Source organism: Schistocerca nitens, chromosome 7 (genome assembly GCF_023898315.1).
Source record: "Schistocerca nitens isolate TAMUIC-IGC-003100 chromosome 7, iqSchNite1.1, whole genome shotgun sequence".
NCBI lineage: Eukaryota > Metazoa > Arthropoda > Insecta > Orthoptera > Acrididae > Schistocerca > Schistocerca nitens.
In genome coordinates, this window is record NC_064620.1 from 585,291,711 (window position 1) to 585,313,444 (window position 21,734).

General features: G+C 39.9%; 1 protein-coding gene across 4 annotated transcripts in view; it reads right to left on the bottom strand.

Annotated features, from left to right (window-relative positions):
- The window catches only part of LOC126194647 (poly [ADP-ribose] polymerase tankyrase-like), a 282,846-nt gene that overhangs the window by 62,853 nt on the left and 198,259 nt on the right, over nt 1-21,734 (bottom strand). For 2 of the 4 annotated variants that reach the window (XM_049932830.1, XM_049932828.1), the window contains exons 12-13: nt 7,959-8,191; nt 169-563 (exon numbers count right to left, since the gene is read on the bottom strand). In XM_049932830.1, the coding sequence (XP_049788787.1) occupies nt 169-563; nt 7,959-8,191 (628 nt within the window). Of the gene's footprint in view, nt 1-162; nt 564-7,958; nt 8,192-21,734 lie in introns of all 4 variants that reach the window. The other 2 variants (XM_049932829.1, XM_049932827.1) reach the window with 1 other exon arrangement.

Sequence of the window (21,734 nt, forward strand, 5' to 3'; positions counted from 1 at the left end):
AACTTACATACCCAATCCCATAAACCAACAGCAACTTAAGTCACTATAAAGTTATTCACAGGATGCTGTGTGTGTTTGTGTGTGTGTGTGTGTGTGTGTGTGTGTGTGTGTGTGTTTTAACTTGTGCTGTTCATTTGGTAGAGCAGATGTAACACAACAAACCTGTACCTTTGTAGGAATCCTGCAACTGTTGTTATTGACCCAATATCTTGTGACAGTCCTTCCTGTTTGACAGTTTCAGCAGAACAACAACCTTCAGCATTAGGCATCGGCGAAAGACAACCCCGTGACATGGGGATACAAAGTGTCATGGACGCACCCGAGGGCATTATCACAGTCTCTGTAGGTGCTGGAGGAGACAATGCAACTGCAAGGGGTGTAGATGTTGGTCCCATAGCTATGGAGGGAGGACGGGATGGAGGCGCAGATGCAGGTACTGTAGGAACATTTTGTTGGGATGCCATTGCATCCTGCAACAGACATCGCACATCTTCAGCAGATGCCAAGTCCAATGGCGTTTGACTTTCCTGGTTCTTCAGAAAAGGATCGGCCCCATGTGCCAGCTGCAAAAGATACATATGTTGATATAAACTTTAAAATAACGTGAAACAGTTAGCAGCTATTTTCGAAGCCACAGTTTTTTTAAATAACAATTTTTTAAATTCTGATCATGAGTAAAAGCTCTCTATGTTCAAAAATAAAGTACACAGTAATTTAAACATAATACTTGGCAAGATGAACTGGTAACTTGCCAGCAGTGGGAACTTTGTCATATGATTAGGTTTAGTCACATTCCAATTCAAAGTGGTGTGCATTGTTATTTCAAAGAACGAGTCTGAGAAGTGATCACAAAAATCAAACACAGAAAATACCTTCGCAGGAAGTTGTGACAACTTGCTGTTAATGTCAATAATTTTAACAATGAGGACAACAAAGGTGTGTTAGTGCCAACACAGAAGATAATGGACAGTGCAAGTAAATATTGATAAGCAAAACTTAAGCGAGTCAATGGTGTGCAAATTACAGGAGGGACACGACGTCAAGTGTGGCAGGACTTAAATATCTGCCCCAAAGCGGATGCTTTTTCTGTGAGTAATGCTACTTTGGTGACTTCTGTTGCTTCTATATTCAAGTAGCTTTTCAGTTGGGGTCACAAGGCTGAGTGGATCTCCTCCCAGACCTTTCCACCACAAACAGATACAGTACAGCATCAATTATCAAAACTAACTGGGGGACAAAGTGTTTGGAAAACCAGTTTCTTCAGATACAACTGTATACTTTTATTTACCAATTTACAAATAAAAGCTACATATATTATCATGAATCTTTCTCATTATGACACAAACAAGCACAATAGGAATGCATAGAATTAATCCTTAAAGAATCCACAATTTTCATCTGGCAACACAGACTACAAGACTGCCAGCTTAGGAGCAGCTAAGTCCCATACTTTTTTCAGGACAGATATCTGACACTTGGGGCTCGCCATCATCTTTACCTTTCAAACCATTGCAACGCAGTACCCAAACATGTAAATGCTTCACATACTTTGATGTTAATTTTCTGGGCCAATATTTGGTGAGAAGCTGGTGACGTTAGTTTTATCAGCCACAATGTCTACAATTTTGGTATTCTGCATGTTTGGTGCCTTGTCCAGCCTTGAATGTCTTCATCACATTCATAACACCTGAGTTCTTTTAGGATACTGACCATTTCGGACATACAATTCTCTTCATCATTTTCAATTAGACCTCGATAAATTTCCACCACACACAAAATTTTATTCCATGCTTTTTTCAAATTCTGTTCCGTTAAGCTACCCTATGCTACTCCGGTCAGGTAGGAGACATGTTTCAAATCAATATTATTGTGATTTTGTAGCAGATTTTCTTCTTTCTTATTTTTTTCTTTCTGACAATAACTTACGTAACAATTTTTTTGTGTAATATCATTTGAAAGTTCAATAAAGCCTTGATCCATGGGTTTTAATAAGGAGGTTACTTTATGTGGAAGGAACATCACTTCTATGAACTCTTCTTTTTCATTTCAGGTATGACATGACAAATGAGTTGATGGGTTGTCAAGGAGCAGTAATGTATTCACCCTTTTACTGTTCTTTAACGGATTGACTAAAAGAGGGTACAAAAACTTCCACAAACAATTCTATGAAAATTGTGCTATACATCTACATGCTCTCTTATCAGTGGTAAACAAGAGGCACCGCAGACATATTAATGTGTTTGAAAAAACACAGTTTCTTACTTTTACCAATGATAAGCATACATGTATGCAACTGGTGGCTAACAATAGCACGAGCACAGCTAAAGTATTAATACAATCCTTGCTTATATTAGGACCAAATGCAGCAAAGTTATGGCATGAAGCAAGAGTTTTTCTGTGCAAAGCTTTCTAATTGAGCCCAGTTAGTTTGCAGTGCTAACTTTTTCGACAGCATAATCTTCTTCACTCAATAGATCCTTTAATCTGATTTTGCAAGCACCAGCTGTTGAAGAATCTGAAGACAGTTTTTTTCCTTGGTTTTGAAGTTCATACGAAGGGCAACACGTTTTCAGTTAAGCAGTCATTTGGTTGAACATTTGGTTGGCTGATGTTTGGGTAATCAAGGCTCTACTATATCTGATCTGGTTGCCAGGAATCAAAGCCAGGACCTTGGCTTTACTACGAAAAACATTAATCACTAGACTATGTGATCAGTTTGATTTGCTGCTATGGTATTAGCTGTCACTGTTCAGACATCACATGGCTTGAACGGCTGTTGAACATCCCAAAAATCTGTGTGGCGATGACTGGGTGTGTGGGAAACAATTTGAAGGACAAAAGGAAACTGAAAATATAACAAAATTAGTAAGTACAGATTCGAACACAAAGTCGGTACTGTCAAGTGTGGCAAACAGCAGATGAAGACTCAAAAGACACACGTATGGCAATCAGCATCATCAACGGAAAAGACTGTTTTACAGACACTGTCAGCGATCTGTTGTGAGCAGCTATAGTGAGAAATACCGTATGTTCCACTTCTGTTCTTGTCTTAAATGGCCATTACATTCAGAGGTTTGTAAAGATGTATAACATGTCACAGCCTTCCATCTGTAAGAGTACTGGAGTGTACACTACAGTTGCCTCCCCTTCCATGCTTCTTGAGTGAAAACATGACAGTGCTGGCACCTTAGCCAGGTAACCAGTTCACTTTGCTGGGTAATACTTTGTTCTATGTTCAACATAGATACACATGATAGCTTCTGCATTAACTAGTTTAAATTCTTTCTTTCGTTGTTGGTATCTGCTTCACAAGAGCTTCTCATCTACAAAAAATGTAAATTAGGCACAACAAATACTTTACCCTTTCCAAATGAAGGCTAAGGAAAACTTCAGAATATAAACTATAATTGTAGCCCAGTTTTAATACAAGTTTAAGAAACTTAATGTTACAGTCTCCAAAATTTATGAATACAGCTAGGAACGTCATCTAATTGGAACACAAATGGTGGAAGCAGTAAAGGAGACCAGTCACCATACAGTTGATGTGGAGCAGCTGAAAGACACATAAACAAGATTAGAATCATTACTGGGCTTTCAAACAATATCTCTCCCTTGATGTTAACATATATATAGCAGGTGTTTCTCCTAAGTGTCGACAGGTGCATCTTGTCTGTTGTTTTGGTAGATATTTGCAATTTTGTTCCTTCAGTGTGTAACTGGAGTAGTTGTTGTTGTTGTTTTTGTTGTGGTCTTCAGTCCTGAGACTGGTTTGATGCAGCTCTCCATGCTACTCTATCCTGTGCAAGCTTCATCATCTCCCAGTACCTACTGCAGCCTACATCCTTCTGAATCTGCTTAGTGTATTCATATCTTGGTCTCCCTCTACGATTTTTACCCTCCACGCTGCCCTCCAGTACTAAATTGCTGATCCCTTGATGCCTCAGAACATGTCCTACCAACCGATCTCGTCTTCTGGTCAAGTTGTGCCACAAACTTCTCTTCTCCTCAATTCTATTCAATACCTCCTCCTTAGTTATGTGATCTACCCATCTAATCTTCAGCATTCTTCTGTAGCACCACATTTCAAAAGCCTCTATTCTCTTCTTGTCTAAACTATTTATCGTCCATGTTTCACTTCCATACATGGCTACACTCCATACAAATACTTCCAGAAACGACTTCCTGACACTTAAATCTATACTCAATGTTAACAAATTTTTCTGCTTCAGAAACGCTTTCCTTGTCATTGCCAGTTTACGTTTTATATCCTCTCTACTTCGACGATCATCAGTTATTTTGCTCCCCAAATAGCAAAACTCCTTTACTACTTTAAGTGTCTCATTTCCTAATCTAATTCCCTCTGCATCACCCAACTTAATTTGACTACATTCCATTATCCTCGTTTTGCTTTTGTTGATGTTCATCTTATACCCTCCTTTCAAGACACTGTACATTCTGTTCAACTGCTCTTCCAAGTCCTTTGCTGTCTCTGACAGAATTACAATGTCATCAGCGAACCTCAAAGTTTTTATTTCTTCTCCATGGATTCTAATACCTACTCTGAACTTTTCTTTTGTTCCTTAACTGCTTGCTCAATATACAGATTGAATAACATCGGGGAGAGGCTACACCCCTGTCTCACTCCCTTCCCTACCACTGCTTCCCTTTCATGCCCCTCAACTCTTATAACTGCCATCTGGTTTCTGTACAAATTGTAAATAGCCTTTCGCTCCCTGTCTTTTACCCCTGACACCTTCAGAATTTGAAAGAGAGTATTCCAGTCAACATTGTCGAAAGCTTTCTCTAAGTCTACAAATGCTAGAAACGTAGGTTTGCCTTTCCTTAATCTTTCTTCTAAGATAAGTTATAGGGTCAGTATTGCCTCACGTGTTCCAACATTTCTACGAAATCCAAACTGATCTTCCCCGAGGTCGGCTTCTACCAGTTTTTCCATTCGTCTGTAAATAATTCGCGTTAGTATTTTGCAGCTGTGACTTACTAAACTGATAGTTCAATAATTTTCACATCTGTCAACACCTGCTTTGTTTGGGATTAGAATTATTATATTCTTCTTGAAGTCTGACGGAATTTCGCCTGTCTCATACATCTTGCTCACCAGATAGTAGAGTTTTGTCAGGACTGGGTCTCCCAAGGCTGTCAGTAGTTCTAATGGAATGTTGTCTACTCCCAGGGCCTTGTTTCGACTTAGGTCTTTCAGTGCTCTGTCAAACTCTTCACGCACTATCATATCTCCTATTTCATCTTCATCTACCTCCTCTTCCATTTCCATAATACTGTCCTCAAGAACATCGCCCCTGTATAGACCCTCTATATACTCCTTCCACCTTTCTGCTTTCCCTTCTTTGCTTAGAACTGGGTTTCCATCTGGGCTCTTGATATTCATGCAAGTGATTCTCTTCTCTCCAAAGGTCTCTTTAATTTTCCTGTAGGCAGTATCTATCTTACCCCTCGTGAGATAAGCCTCTACATCCTTACATCTGTCCTCTAGCCATCTCTGCCTAGCCATTTTGCACTTCCTGTCAATCTCATTTTTGAGACGTTTGTATTCCTTTTTGCCTGCTTCACTTACTGCATTTTTGTATTTTCTCTTTTCATCAATTAAATTCAGTATCTCTTCTGTTACCCAAGGATTTCTACTAGCCCTCGTCTTTTTACCTACTTGATCCTCCGCTGCCTTCACTATTCATCCCTCAAAGCTACCCATTCTTCTTCTTCTGTTTTTCTTTCCCCCATTCCTGTCAATTGTTCCTTTATGCTCTCCCTGAAACTCTGTACAACCTCTGGTTCTTTCAGTTTATCCAGGTCCCATCTCCTTAAATTCCCACCTTTTTGCAGTTTCTTCAGTTTTAATCTACAGTTCATAACCAATAGATTGTGGTCAGAGTCTACATCTGCACCTGGAAATGTCTTACAATTTAAAATCTGGTTCCTAAATCTCTGTCTTACCATTATACAATCGATCTGAAACCTGTCAGTATCTCCAGGCTTCTTCCATGTATACAACCTTCTTTCATGATTCTTGAACCAAGTGTTAGCTATGATTAAGTTATGCTCTGTGCAAAATTCTACCAGGCCGCTTTCTCTTTCATTTCTTAGCCCCAATCCATATTCACCTACTACATTTCCTTCTCTTCCTTTTCCTACTCTCGAATTCCAGTCACCCATGACTATTAAATTTTCGTCTCCCTTCACTACCTGAATAATTTCTTTTATCTCATCATATATTTCGTCAATTTCTTCATCGTCTGCAGAGCTAGTTGGCATATAAACTTGTACTACTGTAGTAGGCGTGGGGTTCATGTCTATCTTGGCCACAATAATGCGTTCACTATGCTGTTTGTAGTAGCTTACCCGAATTCCTATTTTTTTATTCATTATTAAACCTACTCCTGCATTACCCCTATTTGATTTTAATTGCCACTATATCTAACTTTAACCTATCCATTTCCCTTTTTAAATTTTCTAACCTACCTGCCCGATTAAGGGATCTGACATTCCACGCTCCGATCCGTAGAACGCCAGTTTTCTTTCTCCTGATAACAACGTCCTCGAGTAGTCCCCGCCCGGAGATCCGAATGGGGGACTATTTTACCTCCGGAATATTTTACCCAAGAGGACGCCATCATCATTTAATCATACAGTAAAGCTGCATGCCCTCGGGAAAAATTATGACTGTATTTTCCCCTTGCTTTCAGCCGTTCGCAGTACCACAACAGCAAGGCCGTTTTGGTCAGTGTTACAGGGCCAGATTAGTCAATCATCCATACTGTTGCCCCTGCAACTGCTGAAAAGGCTTCTGCCCCTCTTCAGGAACCACACATTTGTCTGGCCTCTCAACAGATACCCCTCCGTTGTGGTTGCACCTACGATACGGCTATCTGTATCGTTGAGGCACGCAAGCCTCCCCACCAACGGCAAGGTCCCTGGTTCATGGGGGAAGGAACTGGAGTTAGCTCAAAATGCAGTGAACAGTATTTGGTTGAACTGGAGTTAGCTCAACCAAATACCGTTCACTGCATTTTTTACACAATGTCATATGTCGAGGGGAAGTGTCAGTTTGTTTCCTGTAATAAAAGAAATTATTTTTAAAGTGAAATTTTACATGCCCATTCAGAAGAGTGATCCCAAATTAGTGCAACATTCGTTTTATTGATATATAGTAACAGGGACTATGTAACAGTGCCACCCTGGCCCGCACTGCTTGCTGCTGCTTTGCAGCAGTGCTGCTCAGTCACTGCTACAGAACTTGTTATTCTCAATGTTTTACTGCCCCTTAACACATATCAATACAACATTATCACACTAGACTAACTGGAGAGCACTTTGTTGCATCTGAATGTAGATTTTGCATTTAAAATAATTCTGTTTGTGACAGGAAATAAACTGATGCTTTCTCTCGCCACTGTGTGCATTGCCTGAAAAATGTGCGACAGTTCTTAAGGTGACTCCACTTACACACTGCAAAAACGAAATTGCTACTATTTGCCAAAACGCTAGAGTAACTGCACCTGACAATTCTCTAAGAGCCCCCCCCCCCTCCCCGCCCCCCTCACGTTCGCGTGCGCACACGCGCGCACACACACGCACGCACACACACAAAATGGTATTACCTTTACTCATTCCATTATTTGCAACAGAGCTTCTGTGGCACAAGTAATATATGGGTATAAACAATGTATAGACAGCTGTCGAAAAGATCTGGATGTCCATATCTTTAATTCCACACATTCAACCTAATTATATCTTGAGGTGCAAATTTTTATAAAAAGTACTCATGACTGTTTTTGTGAAGTATGACGTTGCAGATGGGTTTGATGAGTGGCCTACAGTCCTACACAGTTTTAATCTGTCGAGATGTTTTACTCATTCTACTGCACAATGAAATATCAACTTGGTCCATAATATGCACTGTTTTCTAAACTGTTTCACACACTTACCAGTAAAGCACATAACTGAGTGCGCCCTTTTTGTGCAGCCTCATGTAGAGGTGTGAAGCCCCATTTATCTGTTGCATTAACAACAGTATTAAACTTAATAAGAAGTGCTGCAATCTCTAGGTGGCCATAAGAGGATGCATTATGTAATGGAATGAGACCACCTTTATCCTGAGCATTAACATCAGCTCCATGGTCCAGAAGAAATTCTGCTACCTCCAGATTGTTATAGCCAGCTGAAAAGTAAAAAAAAGTAATACTCATGAACATTTATTCATAGTAAAGACAATAATCAGAACTAAGCAAAAGCAGGTGATAATGATTTAATGCATTATTAAACCTAGTCCATGTTCTGATATTAATCTTGTATTGGCTGAGGCAGCAACTCACTGTGATCAAAGCTACATTTTTTAATTCATTTGGGTTAGCTTGTGTGATTCATACAGATTTGTTACTAGCAGAACAAGAAAAGAGGAAAAATAAAAGCCTGCATCAGCTTAATGGGGGATTTGAAAGGTAGGAGAGGGAAAAGAACAGGGACTGGTTGGAAAATTTGGATAGGGAAATAGGAATGAAAGAAACGAAAGGTTGGTTAATTTCTGTAGAGAAAACTCTCTTGTGATTGGAAACATTATTTGAACATCACAGAAGTTAAAGATATACATGGATATCTAGGTTTAATGATGACAGATACCAAATTGCTTATGTCATAATTCAGAGAGGTACAAAATCTGCATAAAGAATGCCACAGCATGCCCTGGAGCACACACAGATTTGGACCACAGCTTGGTAGTGGACTTGCAAATAACACTAAAGGAAGAGGGTAAGGATGTTGAGTTGAAGAACACATTTGTGCCAAAATGGGACAGAGGACACAATGACGAGAGTGCAAATGAGAAATGGAAGAGGATGACAAAACCTTACAGAATCTGCAGAAGTTTTAGAGATGAGAAAGTTCAAAAGAATGAGGAAAGAATGGGTAACAAAGGCAAAGTTGAATAAGATGGAAGAATGAAGGAAATAGAAGTCAGTAGGAACTGAGGAAAGGAAAAGAATGTTTTATAATGAATTAAGGAGGGAAACAAGATACACAATGAAGACAGGGATGAAAGAGAGATGTTAGAAGTAGAGAAACTAGAAAAGGAGAAGTGATGGGACTATGATTCATAAATAGTAGTTAGTGTTGGCAAGGTGGCAAGACTATGTAGACTGCCTACATGACACTGATCAAAAACCAACTGACACTGAATTAGAAGAGAAGATACAGTTACAGAAGAGGACAAAGGATGCTGCATCTTGAAAAGAGAAATAGAACAGAGAATATAACAGAGATGAAGAATCACGAAGGAAGTGGAATTGATGAATTACCAGCAGAGTTGTTTTGAGCCTTTGGAGTAGCAGTGTAAATGAGCTAACTTATTTATGTAATATGACATATGAAAAAGGTGAACGGTCAGGGACTTTCTCTTGACATTAATGATACCAATTGAGAAGGAAAACAATGCCAAGAAATGTGAGGTAGCAAAAGTTCTGCTATGGATGAATTCATGGAAGACTGGAAAAAAGTATGGCGGAGGAACAGTATGGACTCAGAAGAGGCAAGGGTACAAGAGATGCTATTGGACAGCCAAGAAAGGTGAGAGATACACTGAAAGAAGAAGAGAAGTTTTCACTGATTTGGAGAAAGTCTTTGATACAATACAGTGAAATAAATTAATGGACATTCTAAGGAAGAATGGTGTCGACTGGAGGAATAAAAGACTGATTAAGAACCTATATCTACAATAGCAAATATGAGTACAGCTGGGGAATTAGATGAAACAGAGGAAAGCACAACTGGAAGGGGAGTGAGACAAGGCAGCCACCGCCCCCCCCCCCCCCCAAAAAAAAACAAACTATTTAACGTATATTTGGAGCATATTACCCAGAAATATTTGAAACGAAAAACAGAAGGGTGGGTTGGTGGTAGGAGGATAAAATGTATTCAATTTGCGGATGATATGGCGTTATTGGCAGAGAGCGCAAAAACTATGACTGGATTGTGAAAAAGAGTTAAACAAGACCTGTGAGAATTTCAGAATGAGAATTAATACGAAAAAGACAAAATGTAAGTTGATAAGTGCAAGTAAGAATAAATACAGGGTGTCCCACTCGAACCTCCCTGGTTTCAAAAACCCAAGAAATAAAACCACAGTAGATGTTGTTGTTGTTGTGGTCTTCAGTCCTGAGACTGGTTTGATGCAGCTCTCCATGCTACTCTATCCTGTGCAAGTTTCTTCATCTCCCAGTACCTACTGCAACCTACATCCTTCTGAATCTGCTTAGTGTATTCATCTCTTGGTCTCCCTCTACGATTTTTACCCTCCACGCTGCCCTCCAATACTAAATTGGTGATCCCTTGATGCCTCAGAACATGTCCTACCAACCGATCCCGTCTTCTGGTCAAGTTGTGCCACAAACTTCTCTTCTCCCCAATCCTATTCAATACTTCCTCATTAGTTATGTGATCTACCCATCTAATCTTCAGCATTCTTCTGTAGCACCACATTTTGAAAGCTTCTATTCTCTTCTTGTCACGACAATGAAAAATGCATCTCAAAGAATTTATTTATTTATGACCAACGCACCTCTACATGTGAACCATTTGTAGCACGAAGAATATTGAGTCTATATTCCATTTCTTTCCAAGTTCTTTGTAACATTTCCTCTGATATTGTTGCAAACGCATTAGTGATATGATGTAGCAATGTAGGAATATCATCCACTTAGGTCACATACACGCGGTCCTTCACGAATCCTCACATGAAGAAATCAAGCGACATAATGTCAGGTGAATGTGTTGGCCAGGCAATGGGTCCTCCACGTACGATCCAACTTGCGAACAGCCGTTGATCAATGCGGCAGGGTTCCATCTTGTTGATAAATGATGCTGGGTTGCAAGTCTTGTATCTGAGTGTACACAAACTGCTCCAACATGTCCAGATACACTGACCCATTCATTGTTTGTTCCACAAAAAAGAATGTTCCAATAATCCTGTTGTGCATTAGCCTGCACCAGACGTTTAGTTTAGGGCTATCACAAACATGTTTAATGACAACGTGCGGATTTTGTGAACCCCAAATCCGAACATTATGCCTATTAACCCTTCCTGATAGATGAAAGGTTGCCTCATCTGAGAATAAACAGGAAGGCGGCATCCATATCGATATGCTGCAGCATATCTGCAGCACACTGTTGTTGACGTGGTTTGTCATTTGGCGTCAGATGTTGCAGAATTTGCACTTTGTAAGCACACATACGAAGACGCTGGTGAACTAGACAATGCAATGTTGATCGAGGTATATCAAGTTGCCTAGATGCTTGACGAAGTGACTTACGTGGGCTTCTGAGAAATGTCTATCTCATGTCCTCCACTGTCTCTTCTGACACTCCATAACATGCACCACCAGAATGTTTCAGAACACTTCCTTTTGCCAGAAACTTCCTATACCAATCCTTAATTGTTTTCACATCAGGTGGATCACATTCATACACATGAGAATTTCTTTGAACAGTAATCGGCGATTTTGTTTCTGAAAACCACACTACTGCTTGCGCGCGCGGTGCTGTGGAGTCACCATTTTCACTTCATGCAAACATGCTGCACTTCGGCGACGATACTTGGCATTCCTGGCATGGGAATATAAATTTCTTGAGATGCTCTACAGTGTGGTACATTTCTCATTGTCATATCTACTGTGGTTTTGCTCTCCTGGGTCCTTGAAATCAGGAAGGTTTGAGTGGGACACCTGTATAAAGGTAGGATGGGAAGATACAGACCAAGTTAGTTTTCAAATATCTGGGAAGCATAATTAAGAATGACATGAGATGTAATATGGAGATTAAAACACATGTGGCAATTGTGAAGAAGGCATTTAATAAGAGGAGGTGGCTTTTATGCGGGTGCAGGGACCTAAGGAAGTGACTGGCAAAGTGTTTTATATGGAGCATGGCATTATACGGAGCTGAGACATGGACACTGAGGAAAAAGGAAGAAAGAGGAATAGAAGCATTTGAGATGTGGATTTGGAGGAGGATGGAAAGGATAAAATTGGTAGATGAAGTGAGAAATGAGGAGGTGATGAGATGAGTGAGGGAAGGGAGAGAAATGTTAAAGTTAATCTGGAAGAGGAAACACAATCGGCTTGGACATTGGATGAGAAGCTTGCTTATTGATGGGTGCATGGCGGGAACAGTGAATAGAAGAAGAAGAAGAAAAGAAGAAGAAGAAGAAGACACAGACAATACCAGATGGTGGATAGTATAAGGAAAGAAATAATTATGAGAAAATTAAGAGGGCAGCAAATGACAGGAGTGCATGGAGAGATACACATGAAGCCCTGCCCTATGGCAGAATACATGATGATGATGATGATGATGATAAGAACAAACATCTGTGATAATTTAGAGTGAATCAATAATTCAGCCTTCAAATCTTAATACCCTCAAACCCAACTAATGTTTGCTGTAAGATTTGTGTTATATTGTCAAAGTTCTTTGACAAACCTTTTTTTGAAATCTAGGACTGCAATAACTTTTATAAGATGTATTAGTGCCACAGTACTGTGTCAAAAATTTTGTAAAAGGTATGTGACATTATATTCTCAAAGTGTAGTACCCAGTCAAATGGTTAGCTTACAACTCCCATCGCTGAGTGTCTTCAGATGTGGATAATGCGCAACATCAACAGCGAACTGACATTAAAAGTTCTGCAGTGGGGGAGTTAACAAAGAAACTGCAAACAGTGGCTGCAATAATCAAGACCAAGTATTCTGGTAGATACAGAGATAATGAAACTACAACTGATTACTGACAGCTGTGAGTAGCTTTAACAACAACTAAGTATTGAACAACTCGTGCAAAGTATGTGTAACAATAGTTCACGTATAGGAAACACTGGTAAATATTTTGTGCTTGACTAACTCTGTATGCACAGACAGCAGCACAATTAACAAAACAGGAAGCCCAGTAGCTTATGAGATAACTAAGACTAGAAGGCTATAAAGAAAAGTTGCCAAGAACAGCAAGAACCAATAAAAATGTATCAGGAACAGCAAGAACCAATAAAAATGTATCAGGAACAGCAAGGGCTACAAATTAAATTTATCGTCAGCTGTATGAATTTCAGAAAAGCATGAGGAGTTGTAAGAACTGCAAACAAATGTGCAGCATCAACTGAAACACAGAGACTAGAGGAACTGCGAGAATCGTACTTGTGTAACCAATAACAGAAACAGTGGTAGTGGAGACTAGAGAGAAACTCAAAGTAGTACAAGAACGACCATGTTAAAGTCCATGTGGTGACAAAAATTTCAAGACCAAGACAAGAACTTCCATAAACTTTTTATTACTTGCCATATAGGGTGAATACAACAAGAAGCCGAATTTCAACACACTGAAAGAAATACAGAAGGTACACAAGCTGAATTATTTGGCACTGTGGACAGCAAATTTCAGCTGAAGTTTAGCAAACTGGTTAAGTAACTTGCTGATTTATAGCAGCTGGCTGTTTCTCTTTTCATCAATTAAATTCAGTATCTCTTCTGTTATCCAAGGATTTCTACTAGCCCTCGTCTTTTTACCTACTTGATCCTCCGCTACCTTCACTATTTCATCCCTCAAAGCTACCCAGTCTTCTTCTTCTGTATTTCTTTCCCCCATTCCTGTCAATTGTTCCCTTATGCTCTCCCTGAAACTCTGTACAACCTCTGGTTCTTTCAGTTTATCCAGGTCCCATCTCCTTAAATTCCCACCTTTTTGCAGTTTCTTCAGTTTTAATCTATAATTCATAACCAATAGATTGTGGTCAGAGTCCACATCGGCCCCTGGAAATGTCTTACAATTTAAAACCTGGTTCCTAAATCTCTGTCTTACCATTATATAATTTATCTGATACCTTTTAGTATCTCCAGGGTTCTTCCATGTATACAACCTTCTTTCGTGATTCTTGAACCAAGTGTTAGCTATGATTAAGTTATGCTCTGTGCAAAATTCTACCAGGCGGCTTCCTCTTTCATTTCTTAGCCCCAATCCATATTCACCTAATACATTTCCTTCTCTTCCTTTTCCTACTTCTTAAGCCTATGACAAAGTCTCACGTGCAATATTGTACAAAAAAATTTGATAAAAAGTATCACACACTATTTGTTATGATGCACTGTCATAGTTCAGTGGATATTTCGCACAGTTTACGACAATATTGGTGGGATTATGAAAAATTCATCAAACTATATTTTCTAGACGCTGTCAGTTCATGCATCAAACTCGCTCATTACACAGGACCTTGGCAGCTGCAGGGCAATGGAGTAGCAACAGTACAAGAGGTCGTGAGCAATGTGACTCTATCATGCCAGAGGAAAAAGTAGATACTGGAAAAACTCGCATTTTGTGATAAATGCGAAATAGATGCGAATTTTGCCTAAAAATTTGAAATTAATTAATAGATGCTCTTTCACAGAAAATTGTATCCAAATGAGCTGTTTATCATAGATAGTTTGAAATAGCCATATTTTTGCATACTATATCGAATTTGTAAGCAGTTATTGGCGTTTTACATCATCTGGTGAAGCCCAATTTGGAAAGATAATGTGCGCAAGAACCTACTTGCAAAATGTAATATACAAATGCAACGATGTATCAACGTGCTCAATGATTTACTGCCATGACAATGTGGACAGTTGAATGGTTTGTTTAAGATGCACATCGCATAGTGCAACATAGTACTCACCCATTGGACCTAGCATTTTACAAGAAAAAACTACATATGTTTGTTTGTTTGCTAAAGTTCAAAAGCTAGTGTAATGCAGGCTGTTTTAACGTGGCAAATTAGGTAGCGGATGTTTTGAATTGTAGTTGCATTGAATACCACTAGAGGTCGGTCCTGAACTATGTTGTTAACAATACTCTGCTAACCTGAACAATCAACTGCGCGGTAGCTGTCCCGAGATGCTTTGTGTTGTGTGTTGTTTTCTTTTCTTCTTTTGAAAGAAGTGAAGTAACTAATCCTGGTCAATCACAGATTTCAATTATGACCCTTACAACACCAGAAGAAATTGGCGATCCCTGTGACAATGTGTCAGTTCTGCTGTATGCTGCTGCCCAGCGAAATGGAGGTGAGTTTGTGTCCCCACACAGATCCTGTCCCTGTGGCAGCCAAAATTCTAGTCTGTTTACGCTTATGGGCATCTGTGAATACAGCCTATAGTACCCGCACTCTGCACTATAGTGATTGGAAAACAAGATCTGTAACGTTTTTCAACGGCACCAAAATTCTTCCCCAACATTAAAATCGAGTTGCCACATATTTTGTTCTAATTCTATGCTAAGTGCCTCATCAGTTCTATCTGTAGTATTGTCAGGCATGGGTCGCAGTGCTACAAATGCCTGCAAGAAGTCGAAATTAGTAGTCTGCAGATTTTTTAATCTTCAAACTGGGCAGGAAAAGACAATATCCAGAAACACCTTATACCCGAGACATATTCACTTAACCGGTGGGAAAATGCTGCTGCTTTTCAAAAGCACAACCGTTTTTGAAAGGTTAAATGCAGCCAAATGAAGGAAACAAAGGCCACTTTGTAAGAAAAATGTGTTACAAGTTTTTACAAATGCAAACATTCCAGTCAAAAAGCTCTGAATCAGCAATTTTTAGCAGTCAATTCCAAAGAATTAATAATTTATTTGTATTCACCCGTGTATTGTGACAACCTTTTGAAATTGTCCATCTAATCATTTACAAACAAGAAAAATAGGTGCAAAGTTTGACGAAAATAGATGTGGATTTTGCAAAAAATAGATGCTACACTTTCCGGTACCTATGCACAATGGAAATAGGCAAGGTGTGATAACAAATAACTTGAAATAAAAACTGTATGCATATTAAGTAAAATTTTGATGAATACTTTATTTTATCATAACACTGTCATCTTTTCATTTTCTTCCATTCTTGCTTGCAAACATTGTAGTCTCAGAAAATAGCCATACTTTTCATTTGTTGAGCATGTGCTTAGAAGCAAAATTTTTTGTCTACTATAGTCACACTTAGTTTACGAAAATTCTCGCCTCTTCAGTGGAAGAAATGTGAGAAATGCTGTGTGTCCCTCTTTTTGGTACCGAACGTAACCCAGTGAACTACAAGTATTGCTTTCAGCCATTATCTAAAACTCAAAAAGTATTAAAAAACACTCATTCTGTCAAAGACAGCTGCTTATCTCATTTCATTACCACTTCAAAATAATGAAGTGAATTTTTTGACACCAGAAAGCAACAAAAAGTTAAGATGCATCACTTCGTATCAAATCAGTTTGTAACTGCAGACAGCGAGGTACAACATGTCGCTTCTGTGAAGTGATATGTTGCACAATGTTGACAGTACCGACGAATGAGTCACACCAAACATACAGTTAATTCTTATTACTAGTTTCAGCGATTTTTGAATATGCATATTTTGTGGAGAATTTGTGTTGCTTGTGCATATTAAAAAGTGTGATGGAAGCAGCATTACTGTAAGAAAGAAGCAGCTCTGCAGTTTGATCACGCTTTCTGCCACCTGCTGATTTGGCGATTATCCCAAGCAGCTAGCAGCTTTACCCCTGTATCTGAGACCTACTGCTCTCCACAGAACAACACTTGCCTTGACAATGGCCTAAAGGGGGGGGGGGGGGGGGCGAGAGAGAAGAAAAGTGAGTTCCAGTGGAGAGTCTGTGCAAAAGCCTGTTTGAGAGTGGACATTCAGCTGTTGATAATTCCGTAATTTTGTTAGCATTTCATTTGACTTCACTTATTCGGTAGCTTGTTGAATCTAGGTAAGCATGAATTTTATCTCCAGCACAAGCCAGACTGCACAGTCTGAAATCCAAGGAAAGAAGAAAGAGGGGGGGGAGTGTACTCCAAATAAACAAGTCAGTAACTGCAAATCTGTACACCACAGCAATGTCTTGGCTCTGTTACCTTCAACAGGCAGATGCGCAAATTTTCGCAATTTCGACTAAGATAAATACACACTTTGGTGCTCATCTTCAGCAGGCCGATGCAGAGGTTGGCAAGAAAACAGCTAAGTAAAAAATCCACGCAATTCACACATTTGTTTACATTTTAACGCCGACTTTGAAACTTTGTGTTAAACTGCATGTGTAATATTTGTATTCAGATTTTAAATTCTAAATTCGCGTATTTTACTGTTCACATTGCCTCTGCATAATCTTTCAATGACCGTATCAATACCTCTTTGTACTGTGATAAATTGTGAAAAAACACTTACTGTTACCATCAACTTTAGGCTTTAACTTATTTGTGCTCTTTTAAAACTTTTGATCACAGTACGCCTACGCTCATTTAAAACAATGATTCTCTAACTGCATTGTATAATTATGTAAGAAATAGGTTATTTTTGAGAATTTTTGGACACTTACAAAACTATGTTTTCATAAGTTACTTTTATGAGTGTTCTGGATAATTTATTTTATAGTAAATCAGTGTTTGTGATTCGCAGTTAGTGCCAAAGAATAGATTACCCCAAATTTCATTGTATATCAATGCAAATAAACATGCATTTCTGACAATTGTTCGGAGTTACCATTGATCTGTGCATAATCCAGTTTGGAGTATATTGGCATTTGGGATTTAGTTACTGTAGCAGATATCGTAACTAATATATTGTGTTACATCAACTTTTCCCTTAAAGAAGAGTATACATTATCTACATTTACCATAATAACTCTATTTTACGTTGTCCTCAATGGTGAGTGTACATCGGAGGTGAGGGTATCATCTGAAGTGCCCCAGGGAAGTGTGGTAGGTCCGCTGTTTTTTTCTATCTACATAAATGATCTTTCGGATAGGGTGGATAGCAATGTGCGGCTGTTTGCTGATGATGCTGTGGTGTATGGGAAGGTGTCATCGTTGAATGAGAGTAGGAGGATACAAGATGACTTGGACAGGGTTTGTGATTGGTGTAAAGAATGGCAGCTAACTCTAAATATAGATAAATGTAAATTAATGCAGATGAATAGGAAAAAGAATCTCATAATGTTTGAATACTCCATTAGTAGTGTAGCGGTTGACACAGCCACATCGATTAAATATTTGAGCGTAACATTGCAGAGCGATATGAAGTGGGACAAGCATGTAATGGCAGTTGTGGGGAAGGCGGATAGTCGTCTTCGGTTCATTGGTAGAATTTTGGGAAGATGTGGTTCATCTGTAAAGGAGACCACTTATAAAACACTAACACAACCTATTCTCGAGTACTGTTCGAGTGTTTGGGATCCCTATCAGGTCGAATTGAGGGAGGACATAGAAGCAATTCAGAGGTGGGCGGCTAGATTTGTTACTGGTAGGTTTGATCATCATGCAAGTGTTACGGAAATGCTTCAGGAGCTCGGGTGCGAGTCTCTGGAGGAAAGGAGGCCTTTTCGTGAATCGCTACTGAGGAAATTTAGAGAATCAGCATTTGAGGCTGACTGCAGTACGCAGTACAATTTTACTGCCGCCAACTTATATTTCGCGGAAAGACCACAAAGATAAGATAAGAGAGATTAGGGTTCATACGGAGGCATACAGGCAGTCATTTTTCCCTCGTTCTGTTTGGGAGTGGAACAGGGAGAGAAGATGCTAGTTGTTGTAGGAGGTACCCTCCGCCACGCACCGTATGGTGGATTGTGGAGTATGTATGTAGATGTAGATTTCTAAGTTTACTAACCACTACAATTAACCACAAAAAGTTTAAGGAAATCAGTAATTTTTAGCTCCAGGTTTTTCTGTTGCCTTAATACAAATATATTGCCTCAATACAAATCTGGGTATTTGGTCCAATTCTTATAGGAAATTACTATTTTTAGCACAACAGATTAAAAGATAATCAGCAAGCTTAGATCAAAGTTATATTCCACTGTCCTGTAATACATTGCACCAGCCAAAGTGCAGACCCACTGTGAATGCTGTACTCTTAACACTGTATCAGTTAGTTGACATTTGTAAGGAAATGGAAATTGCCCTGCCTACTGTCAAATCATTGGCAATTGCTGCAAATCAATGTGTTGGAAGAGCTCCTGATAGTTACGTACCTGTGGTACCAGTACCAAAGATACCTTAAGTACTATCCTCACCTGTGGATCCTGTCTCCTCTGGAGAAAGTACGTGATCTGTCATTACTCATGCACTTGACTGTGAATAGCATTTCAATGGTAGATCTAGTAGACCTAGGCATCCTATATGGGGTGAACAGGGACCTAGGTGGACTCAGGGTACTGTACTGATACCCCTAACCAACAAATCTGAGGTGCTGTATTTCACTGAAACTGAGCTAATGGGACTTAATTCAACTGGTTTGGGGAAACCTGTTTTGTACAGTGTCAAGAGGGACAGAGGCCTATTAACTATCGGCACTTCAACTGTATGGCAAATGATTGTACCCCTTAAAAAGGATGGAAGATTGTGTTTAATGTCCCATCGACATTGAGGGTTTAAAGATGGAGTGCAAACTCTGATTGGGTCAAGGATGGAGAAGAAAATGGGCTGTGCCATTTCAACAGAATCATCCCAGCATTTTCCTGGAGCAATTCAGAGAAATTACAGAAAACCTAAATCTGGATGGAATGTCCTCCTGAATGCGAGCCCAGTGTGCTAACCACTGCGCCACCTTGTTCTGTAGTAACCCTTAGAAAAATGGCAGCAAGGGACGGGAAAGGACACCAGGTGCCCCCACTGTATGTGCCTGGGGGCCTCATCCAACATGCTGAAGTGGCTATTCCAGCAGCAATTGCGGGAACAGGGTGCAACCAACTGCAGATTGTGCACACAGGAGCAAATGATACCTGTCGTGTGGGCTCCGAAATCATTCGTGGGTCATTCCAGCAATTGGCAGAGAAGGTTGAGAAGACCAATTTCACAAGTGGAATTCCTATGAAGCTCACAATTTGCAGCATTGTCCGCAGAACTGATTGCGGTCCTTTGGTTCTGAGTCGAGTGGATCGACTAAACCAGATACCTTGAGGGTTTCTGTGACAAGCTAGGCTGTGAATTCCATAGGGTTAACTGTAAGGTCACCCTAAAAGGGTCAGGTGTGCACTACACATCAGAGGCTGCTACCTATGTAGCTGACTGGGTGTGGGGTGCGTACACTTACTTACTTTCTTTCCTTTTCTATTCTTTTTTTAGATTAGGTGACTCTCAATCCAATCCAGATAATGATAGCTGTAGGAAATCCAGAAGTATCAGTGAAATATCAAACGAAATGCCTTAAAACCTCTGTTGGCTTGTACATAACTTTACCTATTGTACTGTAACCATCAGCTGAGACTAATCATCCAACAATCAATTGGGGAAATTACAGTTTTGTTAGGGGTGGGCATTATAACACATCCCCTGAAATATTATTAAATACCTTCTCTGAAAACTACCTACAATAGATAGTTCTGAACCCAAACCAAGATGGAAATAGATTGGATCTAACGGAGACAAATAGACCTGACCTCTTTGAGGCTATCCACATCGAAATAGGTATCAGTTACCAAATGACGCGTTGCGGCAACAATTACCCAAGTAGAAAGAACAACTGAAACAAGCAGAAAGTTATACAGAATGAATTTTAACAAAACTGGCAAACTGCCTGACTAAAAATGGAGGAAAAAAGGTCCTATGAACATGCACCTGAAAATGCATCACTGCCACAGTAGATGGCACTGATGAATGACAGTTCCTCTGAGGGTTGTTGGGGAGAAGAGACCAAACGGCGAGGTCATCGGTCTCATCTCTGACCATGTGCTGCGTTTTCCTTGTGTGTTGCAGGCTGTGAGACTGATGTAACGTACTGTAAGCAGCACAATGGTCCAGTATTCACGTTGGGAACAAGCTGAGATGGTGTTTGTTTAAGACTAAGTACATGGGAATTGTCGAGACCTAGCACGGCTATACCAAAACAAGTACCCTCACAATCACCAACTACATCACATAACACTTCAAGCCCTTTTTGAGCATGTGTGTTATCATGGGTGCTTTCAGACAGAAGAATGTGCAGGGAAGCAGTGGACTGTGCGTACACCAGATCGAGAGGACCAAGTTCTGCCGGATATTGAGACGAACACCACTACAAGCTCCAGGCTAGTGACCTGCCAACAAGGTGTAAGCCAAAATAAGATTATGTGTATTCTGCATGACAACTGCTACTATCCCTATCACCTGCAACGAGTGTTAGGATTATCAGTTGTGGATTTCCCTCTACAGGAAGGATTCTGAAGATGGTGTTTTCACCAGACCATCACAATTATAGGATTTCTGTCATCAGCCCTCTTTAATGACAAGGTAACCTTTATCAGAACTGGCATCATCACCCTTATGATCATCATCTGTGGGCTATAGACAATCCTCGGGTAATGGTTGAGGCATCTATTAGCATCAGTTCAGCATCAATGTGTAGGAAGGGATTCTTGGCGACCAAATACTTGGACTGGTTACTATTCACTAATGCCTCGATGGAGGAACATACCTGAACTTGCTGTGGAATACTCTACCTCAGTTGCTCGAGACTGTGCCTTTGGCAATATGACAGGTTAAGTGGTTCCTGCATGACGGGAGCACCACCGCACTTCCGCTTTACAGTTTGCCGACACCTCAACAACATCTTCCCTGGACGTTGGATAGGGCACCGAAGCCCTGCAGCATGGCCTGCTAGATCATCAGACTTATACACCCTGGATTTTTACATCTGGGGGCATCTGAAAAACGTTATGTATGCTGAAGCAGTT